Source organism: Cyprinus carpio, chromosome A3, assembly GCF_018340385.1.
Source record: "Cyprinus carpio isolate SPL01 chromosome A3, ASM1834038v1, whole genome shotgun sequence".
In the NCBI taxonomy this organism is placed as follows: Eukaryota; Metazoa; Chordata; class Actinopteri; order Cypriniformes; family Cyprinidae; genus Cyprinus; species Cyprinus carpio.
Window position 1 is genome coordinate 28,081,360 of NC_056574.1, and position 13,763 is coordinate 28,095,122.

General features: G+C 35.5%; 1 protein-coding gene across 1 annotated transcript in view; it reads left to right on the forward strand.

Moving 5' to 3' along the window:
* Positions 1-13,763, forward strand: part of LOC109101841 (corticotropin-releasing factor receptor 1) — a 116,743-nt gene that overhangs the window by 82,113 nt on the left and 20,867 nt on the right. The window contains exons 7-9 of the mRNA XM_042727869.1: positions 6,950-7,070; positions 11,459-11,612; positions 12,630-12,690. Of these exons, the coding sequence (XP_042583803.1) occupies positions 6,950-7,070; positions 11,459-11,612; positions 12,630-12,690 (336 nt within the window). The remainder of the gene's footprint in view (positions 1-6,949; positions 7,071-11,458; positions 11,613-12,629; positions 12,691-13,763) is intronic.

Sequence of the window (13,763 nt, forward strand, 5' to 3'; positions counted from 1 at the left end):
AAAGAATTCTACAGCCCATCTGATATACGAAACAATGACAATTTCTTCATGCTCTTTTGCTCAGTCAGTTAAACTTAACATTTGACAATCAATAATAGTAATAGTACTAACTGTTAGAAGGCCTTGACGTGTTATTAAGACACTCTATCTATATATCTACACAAAAGAGGGTTAATTAGTCTGCATTTTGTCAAGGTGAAATCTGTGAGCTGTCATGGCAAAAATAGTGCTCTGATTAACTGCTTGGGTGGTAATTGGAGAAGACTTGTGTTACTAGCCCCTGATCATATCCTCATGTACAGTACTTCCCTTGGGGAAGTATGGGGATGTCGTGGCCTAATGGTTAGAGAGTTTGACTCCTAACACTAAGGTTGTGGGTTCGAATCTCGGGCCAGCAATACCAAGACTGAGGTGCCCTTGAGCAAGGCACCGAACCCCCAACTGCTCCCCGGGCGCCGCAGCATAAATGGCTGGCCACTGCTCCGGGTGTGTGTTCACGGTGTGTGTGTGTGTGTGCACTTTGGATGGGTTAAATTCATAGAACAAATTCTGAGTATGGGTCACCATACTTGGCTGTATGTCACATCACTCACTTTATCACTCACTTTGAGAAAAGAAGCCAACAGTGGCCCATTTTTATACACAAACCATTAAAACAGCTTCTTTACAGAATAGGAAATACAACTGTACACTCGTGTGCATTTACTAAGAATATATATATGTCTGTTTAATATTAATTACTGTTTAATATTAACTAGTCCAGAGACTGACTTTCAGTAGAGCTGAAATGTAAATTTTTATCACAATTGGAAATACAACCTAAAATAATTTAAACTGTTAAAATTGGCTGTGGCACATTTACTATTTATCTCCACACACACACACACACACACACACACACACACACACACACACACACACACACACACAAACAAAAAGAAAAAAAAAAAAGATTTAGTTGTAAATAATGTTGTAATGAAGTTTATTGGAGTACGTTTTCAGAAAACAAAAACAAACAAACAAACACTTTAATTTTTTTTGTTACTTCAATTTGGTTCTTTGTAATTATTTGTGAAATTTAATAGCAATTTCTGAGTGAAAACTGTTTCTACGCCATTTTTTATGTATTTATTCATTTATTTCAGTGTAAATGTAAGTTTGGTCACCTAATTTGTGTGCACTTTATTTATTTATCTAGGAAATTGTTTCTGAATGAGAAGTGGAAGCCATCATCTATTACCTGAGTTCATTTTTCTTAGTCTTACGGCCCAAACCTCATCATCTTTGTTGGCTTGTGCTCATCGATCCAGAGGGAACCGTGTCCTTTATCTATTATAACACTGTTTTTCTTCTTAGATCAAGGATGGATTTTCCAGTGCTTTGTTTTTAATGATGAATAGTTTAGGTCTTTCACACAGCTGCGCATGCTAAATGTGTTGCACACAATCTTGCTATCACATAGAGTTTGTGTCAAGGATGATGTGGGCTGGATCGGTATTGCGGATGCGGCCTTTTCCGGTGTGGCTCACGGGGATTTAGAGGCTTGTTTGGGGCACTGATGTGGGATGGGAAACAGGGTCAATCACAGTGCACTTCAGTGGAGTCAGAGTGGACATCCATGTGTACGTCTTTTGGAGGAGGTCATTGGAAGGTAAGAGTCACTTGCTGAAAATGTCATTGAGCTTCAGGGAGTTGTATTGAATAGTTTATACAAAAAGGACTATTCAGTCATCATTTACTCACCACCATGTTGTTTCAGACCTTTGTGCTTTTATTTTCTTCATGGATTACAAAAGGAGAGTTTTTATGCAGCACTTTGATATACAACACAACAGTTCTTTAGTTTTTTTAAGCTTCTTAAAGTACAAAAATACCATAAAAGATTAACCTTTTAGCAGGACTCACTGGATGTTAAATATATACAACAGTCAACATAAAAAATGTTGCCAGATTAATGTTCACCTGTTTTGGATAAAACTGAAGGCTATTTTAGCCCCACTAACTAAACGTTTCACTTTGAAAGTGTCAGAAAGTGTGCAAACAGCAACATAATATTATTTCATAAAGATGGAGCCACGGGCAGGGTTTTTTTTTTTGTTTGTTTGTTTTTTTGAATGAGACTGGGTTGCCATATATACAACACTTAAATGTTTTTATGGCATTTTATGGAGCATTAAACTTTATTTTCTTTCTTTTTGGTGCTTCAGTATTGAAAAAAGCAGTGTTAATTAAAAACAAATTTTCTTGTGTTTCACAGAAAAACAGCAGCATATGGGTTAAAACATGAGGGTGTGAAATTACAGGGTTTTTTTGTCATTTTTTGTTTAATGTCATATGCATATTTTTAATTTATCAGAAATATTTCTATATACACACATATAGTATGTTGAAACACTAAAAACATTAATCAGTTCTCTCACATAAAGTAACTGAAAACTGCAGGGGGTAAAATTAATGAGAGTTATGCAGTAAGAGTCAAATTTGTTAGTTTGCACTGTGTGGGAAATCACATCCTACGAGAAACATCTCTTACAATACACCATGTAAACAGGATTTAATTAACAGAGAGTACAGCCACATCTGCATGCAGCCACATATATACCTGCCAGTTTGATTGTGTGTGTGTGTACAGTTTGTGTGTGCAGATTTATGGGTGTACCATCCGTAACTAATGAGAAAGTAATGTCAGAGGCAGCTACTCAGATTGTTGTGTGAACAAGGTCAGGGAACCGCATAGCGGCAGATACTCTGCTACTAAATACCCAGAGCTTGTGTTTTCACAAGGACCACACTGGCCTTACAGCCGTCCTTCTTCAAGATAAAAGTCATCTTCACCCGCTCCCATTCTTTTTCTACATTCATCCATCACACTAGAAATTGCAGTCAGTTAATTGAGGAGGTGAATTAATTTAAATACAGGCTTGTGCCAAAAACTTCCGAAATGCAGTGCTTACCGTAGCTATGGCTATTTTTGAAAGTCATGCAAAGAAACATTTTTTTGCTAGTCATTTACATATTGTAATTGGGGCTTTCATGTAATTAAAAAAATATATTTTGAATTAATTAATTAATCACATGATATGTTGATTTATTATTTAAATTAAAGACAATTCATATTGTGCATATCAATATTTGCTTAGAAACACTCCCAAAATTAAGATAATATTTATTTTTTATTTTTTTAAATAATACAGCATTGTTGTGACAGATTAGTAAAGCATTAAATAAACATTAATATGTTTTTGCAAATATTGGCTTTAAAAGTGAATATATATTATTAAATTAATTTCCATATCTAATATGCAATCTCATCTCATCTCATCTCATCTCATCTCATCTCATCTCATCTCATCTCATCTAATCCAACCCAACCCAACCCAACCCCACCCCACCCAACCCCACCCCACCCCCCCCCCCCCCCCCCCCCCCCCCCCCCCCCCCCCCCCCCCCCCCCCCCCCCCTCTCCTCAAACTCATCTCCTCTCCTCTCCTCTCCTCTCCTCTCCATAAATCTCTGAAGCTGGCTATTACCATTCAGAAGACAGCACCTTCCCATCTGCCATCAGGAAAACTGCATCATCATTTTCACAATCCATCCATCTATCATGCAGATGTCAGATGGCTTACCCCCCACCGTGTTTATCACAGATAGTTTTGATAGGCGGGAGTTTATTTATATCCGTTCTCAAACAGAATCTTGCTGTACAATCTGACAAACAGTCAAAATAATTAGCTGAGGTGGAGCTTCCAGCTGAGAAATGTGCCTTTGTCTCGAGTAAAGGATCTGGTTTGGGTAAAGAATAGTGACTCCATGTCTGTGTGAGAGAGGCTTGTACAGAAAGCACACACAGGAGACACACTATATATATATATATATATATATATATATATATATATCTCTCTCTTCAAAAACACAATATTTTCTGCTTTTTTTCAAATGGTTATATTTGTAATTATTTTAATAATGTGTTACACATTGTCAGTTCTGTTGCTGTCAAACTCTGTTACCAAGGTAGAGAAGCAGTGTTGACAGTATGTAACAGAAGTGACAGTTATACACAGAGAAATACACACACACACATACATGGCTGGCAGTTCTGTTACTTACTGTCAACACTGTTTCTCTACCTTGGTAACAGACTTTGACAGTAACACAACTTTACACCGACTAATTAAGACAACAAGAAAACGTGATTATTGCAGCTCTATACATTTAAATGCCTTCTGCAAATTTTCCCCTTAAAATCAGCATTGGAAAAAGCAAGAAAAACTGCAGATTCTGTCTGGGGCCGCCTGTAATTCAAGCATATTACTGCAAACTAGAGCATATTTAAAAACTGATGTTCTTATTTTGCCTTTTTGTAAGGAAATGTTTAAAAAAGGTTTCGCCTTCTAATGCTGATGTTGTTTTCTTTTTAAGTTTGATCGGCTAATGAGATGCACAGGCAGAGATACAAAGGCTTTATTGCTAAGCAATGTCATAATTTGTTTTCTTGCATCCTTTGCAATAAATGAATTTCCCCAGACTAGCAGCTTCCTGCTGAGATGGCATAAACGCACGACTGAGGCAGCTGCTAACTGTGTGTTTATGGGATTTGTGTGTTTGCCTGTGCGAGTGCTAACGTGTTTATGGATCTGAGGTGAACGTGAAATGCATTAGTTCAACATTTACAAAAAAAATGCATTCCAGAATGTTTTTTTTTTTTTTTTTTTTTTTTTTTAAATCTATCACAGCATATAGTCATAGAAGCTCCCTTAACAGGCAAACGTTTCCAGGGAGGTAGATGAGAAATAAAACCAGGGTACATTTCATCTAGCATAACTCATCCTTAAACATGCATGGAGACCATCAGAGCACTTTCCTTTCCTTATGATCTATAAATGTGTCTCATGGGATCATTATAGAGATGACTGCATCAACCCGTCTGTCTTCTGCTGTGAGACTGAAGTACATTCTTAAAAATAGAGTTCTTTAATTATGTTTTCTTCTCGTTTTTGGCTGCTACATGATTCTTAGAAGATTAAATCCGTTCTTGACATTTTATGTTGGTTTTTGACCCTGTTGGTGTTTGTTTGTGGCACTGAGAAACTGCCCTAAGAGTTTACTTATAAGTTATCATGCTTCTGTGAGTTATTCTTTTATTCTTCTGATCTGGGAAGTTTTGCTGCTTATCTAATAATGAAGACTGCTTTGATTTGGGGGTCACTTTGGTCAGTTGTAAATACCGGCTCCAGCCTCCAGCCTGAGATTGATATCACAGGCAAGTTGACCTTTGAGTCACACTACTGTTTATTATGCCGTAAGTTAAGAGAACGAGAGAGAAAAGTAATTTACAACACACTGTGAAAGAATAAAAATGCATGAGAATCACTGATTGTCAAGTTCAGAGTTTAGATGCGATTTTGATTCATTTATTTCAGAATTTTTTTTTTTTGAATCCTATTCTTCTTTCATGCTAATCAAAAACAGCACATCTTACCCTTATCTATTAAAAAGTGGTTGTTCTTTTTTCTTGCTTTTTTGTTTTATCTTGCCAGTGGTGCAACGTTGAGCCTGCACTGGCATTGAAATCTCCTTATAAAAAATAACAGTATGACTCCCCTGATAGATGTCACATATAAACAGACCTGAGGCCAAATAAAGGTCATACTATAACAAATTCTCACTCAGTCGCAAGGCAGCAGTAGAACAAAACAGCCAGTTATAAAAATTTTAAGCAGATGTGTTGGTAAAAATAGAAGCTTGCAGAGAAATGCATCTTGATGTTGTTCTTATGTACCAGAACACATGAGAATATACAACATAAAGACAAGGAATATTGTGCAGTAAATATTCTTTAACCTTTTTTGTTTATGCTTATGTACAGCTGCGATTTCTATTAGGGCAAAGCCTTTCATCATTTGATGACACAAATCTGGGCAGTCAGTCTGAAAGCCAAGTTCACTCAAAGTCCATCAAGTTTACCCTCAACTTCTTGACCTGTTTCAAATTGGCACTATTCTGACTGATATTGGAGCAGCTTCTTCTAAAGCCTTTTAGAACCAGGAAGCCTGTTGTAAAATGCTGAAATGTTGGAATGTACCTTTTCAAAGCCGCAGCCTGATCAAAATGTTTCTCTTGAGGCACTGGTGATATTTTCTACAGTTTAAAACACACAAAGAAAGCCTGTTAGGCACCATGTTTATTATCGTTTTAAGTACCAAACCATTTTTTTCATTGCTTCTCACCCTGACATCAAAATTCTAATGGATATGAATCAAACAAAAGAATGATGATGGGAAAACAGCACATTTTCACTGTCAAAGAGGTGGTTGTTGAAGGGATAATTCACCCAAAAAAGACAGTTCATAAAGTTTACCAAACCTGTATCACTTTACCTGTATTCTTTTATCTGTGGAACATGAAAAAAGTTTTTCGGTTCGGTTCGGTAGCAACATTCTTCGAAATATCTTCTTTTGTGCTTCACAGAAGTAAGAAAATCATACAGGTTTGGAATGACATGAGGGTGAGTAAATGATCACAGAATCTTCATTTTTGAGTGAACTGTCCCTTGAAGTTTCTTTTTTCCTCTGTTTTTTTCTTGTAATTAATGGGCATATAATCAAATTAATTTTACCACATTTTCAATCAGTTTACACCCTGTGTGTCATCATATGAGTTCATATGAGTTCTGACTATGAAATGTGCATTACTTGAAGATGCAACCATTCACACAGTCAGCGTGCCATTTAAAGATAAACATAATGTGCTCTGATGGGACTGCTTGCTACGAAAACTCAACAGCACAATGGATCTACCAATAAAACAACATGAAGTCATGCTGTGAATGCATTCACACCCTGTGAAAAAGACAACAAAAAGTCTTAATAGGAAGAGTGTATTTCATCTAACATCTTAACTCTTTCTTTCCTTCCATCTTTCGACTCATTCATCTTTCCTTCATTCTCAGGAGTATCCGGTGTCTGAGAAATATCATCCACTGGAACCTGATTACAGCATTTATCCTGCGAAATGCCACCTGGTTCGTGGTCCAGCTCACCATGAACCCAGAGGTGCATGAGAGCAATGTGGTGAGTAAACAAATACACAGACAAATATTCTCTTCTCTCTTTCCTATTAATTGTCTTTTCAATATACACAAACAGTGCACACATAATCTGTTGTTATTTCTCACAATATGTGCACACCCGCTCTCTTGTTCCATCCATTGTTCAGTTCTCACTATTTCTCGCTCTGTTATTCTTTCATTTTGTTGGCACACATGCAGACAAACACAAGTTTATTAAAGGAATAGTTGGTTACACTTTATTTTGATAGTCCACTTTAGACATCCTACTAACTAAAATGAACTCTGTAACTACATGTCAAATACATGTCAACTAATTCTCATTAATTTGCAACTACATGTCTACTAACTCTCAATGTAGACTGTTAGGGTAGGTTTAGGTTTAGGGTTAGTGTTAGGGGTAGGTTTAGGGTTAGTATAAGTTGACGATAAGTTGACAAAGAAAGTGTTAGAAGATATTAAGCAGACATTCTACTAATACTCTACTAACCGCTAGTTGACATGTACAGTAGTTGCAAAGTTACTTATTGTTAGTAGAATGTCTAAAGTGGACTATCGAAATAAAGTGTTACCGAATAGTTAATTCAAAAATTAAAATTTACTCACCCAAGGTGAACATGGTTCTTCATCAGAACAGATTTGGAAAAATTTAGCGTTACATAACTTGCTCACCAATGGATCCTCTGCACTGAATGGATGCCATCAGAATGAGAGTCCAAACAGCTGATAAAAACTTCACGATACTCCACAAGTAACCCACACCACTCCAGTCCATCAATCAACATACTGTGAAGTGAATAGTGGCATGTTTGTGAGAAACAAACCCATTATTAACACTTTTTAGACTTCAGAATGTTGTTTCCGGAGTCAGTAATAAAAAAAAAAAAAAAAAAAAAAAAAAAAAAACAGATTCACAAAAACAATGCATATACGTAGGTGGATTTTAATGTAGGAGGAAAACAACGGATATACTTTTTCACTGGAGGTAGCATGGATTATGGACCGGTATTTTGGCCAGAAGTGACTGTTTAAAGTTAAAACACCTTAGTGTTGGATTTGTATCTTACAAACACACAGCTTTTCACTTCACATTATGTTAACTGATGAACTCGAGTGGTGAGGGTTACTTGTGGAATATTATTATTATGAGGGTGAGTATTTTCAGCAAATTTTCATTTTTGGGTTAACAGTGTTTAATTACATTCAAAAACTGTCCCTGACATCTGGGTCTCTGTTTCTGCACTCGAACAGAGATGAAAATCTAACTAGTTTCAGAGTGTATGGTGTTGTTGGCACTAGATGTGTGTTGGTGGGTGTTTTGGGTGGGAATGTTAACAGCTCGGCCCCTGAGTCACCATCCGCTATGCTTCCCCAAGAATTAATTACCCTCCACATTTCTGTGCTTCCTTAATCAACTGAGCCAAGCAATTAATTCATCTACCACCACGTCAGTATCAGTCCCAAGGGGCTTTTCCATCTACATCCAAATTCAGCCTCATACTTTATGATGCACATGGCTTTTCAGAAAGTATCAGAGTTTGATTGTGCAATGTTTGTCCTTGATACTTATCTTTTGTATTTGTCAAAGCATAATTTGTACCTGTTTATCTGTATTTTATGCAAGGGCTGACTTAATTGGCTCTTCATGCTAAGATTTGGAACGGCAGCACATTAGTTCTACCTCTGAACTCCCCTAGAGAGAATCTTAAAAAGGATGCAAAAAGTTGCAAGGGATTTTAAGGCGGAAGTGGTTATTAAGCATTCCTCCAGGTCTTTGTGCAGACAGCAGTGGCCTAATTTTCCTAGTTTCCATTCAAAGAACACTCCTTTGAGATGTTTAAAAGTGATAAGAAATGATTTTTGGACAAATACCTTCCATCGACCTGACTAGATGAAATAAAATGAGCATCCTTGGACAGAATGGAGAGTCAGAGACTGTTTAAATGTGAAAGAAATTGTGTAAATACGCGATGTCATCGATGCACTTGTTTTGAATCGTTTCAGTTACAGTTCAAGCAAGTGAACCCAGTTGCCTCGTGGTTTATTCAAAGAGCATCTTGACTCAATCCGCTTTACTTAAGGTTGAGCTTTGCATTATGTCTTTTTCATTCTGTACATATAGGATGCATCTGTTTAGAAATGGCTCACAATTCAGAGCAAACAGCTCTTCAAGAGTTTTATGAATGACACATTTATTGTGAAAAGTGTCACTTTGTGGATAATTTACACCGTGACTGTTGATGAAAGACATTGTTCAGTAAGTAACTGTAAAATTAGCAATAAAGATTCTACAGAAGCTTCTTATCTCTACATGGTCCTAAATTCCCGTCACACCAAGGGGGCTATTATAGAAGTCGATTGTAAAATTCTGCAGAAGTACTTCTGAGAGCCAGAGGATTTTATGACTTGAGTAGCTTTTCATTTCCCCCCGTTATTTCACATGTTGAAACAAAATCGTTACCACAGAATACATGTAATGGTCTATGGACTATTAGCTCACTGATTAATGCTGGGAAAAAATGAACCTTCAATAGTTTCTCAAGCCCATACAGTATGGCTGAGACAAGTGTTAGCCTGAGATTTCGCTTTCTCTTATGTATTTCAAGAGAACTCAGAGGTTTGAAAGTTTATAATCTTTCTATGACACTTGAATTCCCATATTAGTAATAACTCACAGCTGTAATCTTCAATATTGTGCTGAGAGTGACAGATTTTTTATCTTCTCGTGAGACAACAACTTGACAGGGCCCAGTGATGAAATATGGCCAAAACAAAGGAGCGGCGGCTGGGATTAAACAGGATTAAATAGAGGGCTGACACACACTCAAGCCCCTCTGATGTGTGTCTCTTGCAAATGTCAGAAGAATCTCTGTTTTCCCATCCAGCTGCAGTTCTGTCATTCTTACATTCACTTTTTTTTTTCTCTCTGTTAGATGATTTCTTTATATTTATTGTCTAAAAAGCATATACACTACCATTCATAAGTTGGGAGCCATCATTATTATTATTATTATTATTATTATTATTATTATTATTATTATTATTATTTTTATTTAATTTTTTTAAGTTAAGAAGAAAAGAGATAAGAAATCTCTTATGCTCAATAAGGCTGCATTTCTTTCTTCAAAAATACAGTAAAACAGTAACATTGTGGAATATTATTACCACTGTAAAAATGTATTTATTTTTTATTTACTTTACTTACGTACTATTGAGTTTTAGCACTTGCTGTAGTATTTGATTATTATTATTTATTTATTTATTTATTTATTTTTTGTGCAAACTAATTTGGTTACATTTTTTCAGGATTATTTGATTAATAGAAAGTTCAAAAGAACAGCATTTAAAATAGAAATTATTACTATTATTATTAGCATTGTTTATTAGTAGTGTATTACTTCAGTTTTGTAAATTGATAAGCTATTTATATATATAAACTATTTAATTCATACACCTATAATATTTATTAAAAAAGATGAAAAAATCTTTATAATTTCATTGGATTGACTCATTCAAGAAACAAACAGGCAGAGTAAATTTCTGTGTAAATTGCTTGCAAAATCAAATGTCGCAAAATTGAAATGCTGGGTAACACATTATTTTAAGGACCAGTGCTCATTATTAGTTGCTTATTAGCATGAATATTTCTAACACATTGGCTGTTCATTAGTGTTTATAAAGCATATATTAATGCCTTATTCTGCATGACCATATTTTAGATCCCCTAATCCTACCCCATACCTAAACTTAACTACCTTATTAACAATTAATAAACAGCAAATTAGGAGTTTATTGAGAGAAAACGCTTAGTTATTAGTGAATACGTGTTCCCTAATCTAAAGTGTTTCAAACGTTGCATTCAGTTCAGTGTTTACACTGTTTTCTTAATTTAAAAAAATCCCAAATTATAAAATTGCCTTTGAAATTGACTATATCTGATCAAACTACTTTTGATCTGTCAAAAGATCAAAGATTTCATATTCAGAAAATAGGGCTTTCATTTTGACACTGACCATCTCTATTATGTCCTAAGAGGTATTGTGCTTCTGATAGTCCAGTCATGAGAAGCCATAACCCACTGGCTTTCATCTTACTTTAATCTAAATCCGTTCCATCCCAAGGCCTCGTTTCAGACCCACTGTCCCAATCTGCCCATCTGTAATGTCCCTTCCCTTGGAGTAAAAAGGTTTTATCCCCTGCTTGGTGTTTGAACTCGATTTCAGTCATAAAGAGTTGCCCCTCCACACACACACACGCTTTCATTTCCTTAAACTATTAAATTAAAAGCATTTTACAACAGAGAATGCTAAGAAGAAGTGGCATCTCCTCAAGCACAATTTAGAAGAGTTTCTAAACATCTAACTGGATTTCTCTTTCTCTTATCGCTCTCAGATCTGGTGCAGGCTGGTCACAGCAGCATATAATTATTTCCATGTGACCAACTTCTTCTGGATGTTTGGAGAGGGCTGCTATCTGCACACAGCCATAGTACTGACATACTCCACCGACAAACTGAGGAAATGGATGTTTATCTGTATAGGCTGGTGTAAGTATCCCATGATGCACTATGATGGAAATTATCCAGTTTTTGGATCATGCATATTGAAATAACAGACTTATAGCATGTGCAGTCACATGTACTTAGAGATGAACATGTCACATGTATTGCTGATATAGGATTATTCCACACTGAGTGGTTTTTTTGTCCCTCATACCTGTGTAAAAATCTGTGAATAGCTTATGATAGCTTAAAATATATATATTTTTTTTATATTTTTCTAAACACATTAACAAAAAAATGCAGTAAGTTTATTACTGTTTTTTATTTTATTTTATTTTATTTTATTTTATTAACATTCAAATTTGTATTTAGCTTGAGATTGGGACATTGAAACTTTGATATTGAAACTTGGGAAATTGAAATTATTAACACTTAAACACATTATATACCTGATATAATTAAAATAATAATCAATCAATCAATCAGTCAACTGGGAAAGGCACCAGCTGTTTCATAGAATGACATAGAATGTTTTATAGAATGTACTTTAAAGTTAGTGTGATACGCAGTACACAATCCATTTTAATTCCATAATCTGAAGAATCTCTGTGTCATATAGGAAATGTAGATATGGATTTATGACTTCAGTGAAAGAGGAAAGTAATTTTGATTAAAAATTAAGCAGATATTCGTTTTTGGACACAGTGCAAGAACTGAGAAAGCAAATAATGTTATTTCTGATTTCATGTTGCCTTTAAAGTAAAGCCAGAGATTAAATTACTGTCAATTAGTTACTTGAAAAAGAGTCACATTTACAGTAGTAGATAATTACACTAATGGGGACTGCAATTTGATCAGGTTATCTTCTGAATCACTGGCGAATTATTATTATGCGAATAAACAAGCCTTGGATTTTCCTCATTAAAAATGCATTGCAGTCGAGTCGTTGCCGAGGATTTATCACACAGTTCCTTAATAGTATCAATTATGCTGTCTGTACAATGTATTTAATTTTTAAAACTAATCGGAGTGGGTGGAAATTTGCTCTGCTTTTTTCTGCAGGTATTCCATTCCCCATTATCGTCGCATGGGCCATTGGCAAGCTGTACTATGACAATGAAAAGTACGTTTCTCCCATGCTGAGGCTTTCTTCCATTTTCTTTCTTTTTCATCTCTTTATAATTCCTGCATTTTACTCTAAACACACGCCTCACCTCATTTACAATAAAAGCAATTAAAGGTTAGATTAACCCCAATTATCTCTGTCATCTATCCTCACTCTGGTCATTAAACAATCGATTCACAATAAAGCCAGAGAATTCATTCTGCACTCTTAGGCTAATTAACGCCTGCTACTCACAAAATTGATTAGTGACACTGCTGTAAACATCCTACAGTTCAATAGTCAAGACATGATATATACAGTACAAGATCTCCTGTATAAAAAGACCCTCTGTGATAAAAAAACAAACATATACACAAACAAACATATACACTCTTATATTAGAAAGTTTTAAAGGATGGATAAAAGCAGATATTCTCCTCATTAGCTTCTTTAGTCTCAAGATGGGAAACATTACAAACAAACAATGAATAAAATATGTACATTTATTTCTATTAAATAGGGGGAGAGGGATATATATACAGTAATATTAATTGTCAAGGCTTGATATTTGTGCTTAAGCATATAAAATATGTACAACTAATACTATCGTATTTTCCGGACTATAAGTCACACTTTTTTTCATAGTTTGGCTGGTCCTGTGACTTATAGTCAGGTGCGACTTATTTATCAAAATTAATTTGACATGAACCAAGAGAAATGAACCAATAGAAAACATTACCGTCTACAGCCGCGAGAGTGGGCTCTATGCTGCTCAGGGCTCCTGTAGCATACCCCTGAAAACATTAACTGAAAACAACTGAAAACTTTTAACTGAAATATTAACTTAAAGACAACTGAGAAAGACTGAATGCAAACAAAATGCCCCCAAAAGAAAATCCTATTCTGCAGATTACAAATATGGTAAAATATGCAGCCGATCTGATAGGTTACAGGAGCACTGAGCAGCATAGAGCGCCCTCTCGCGGCTATAGATGGTAATGTTTTCTCTTGGTTCTTGGTTCTAAATAAATGCGACTTATAGTCCAGTGCGACTTATATATGTTTTTTTCCTGGTCATGACGTATTTTTGG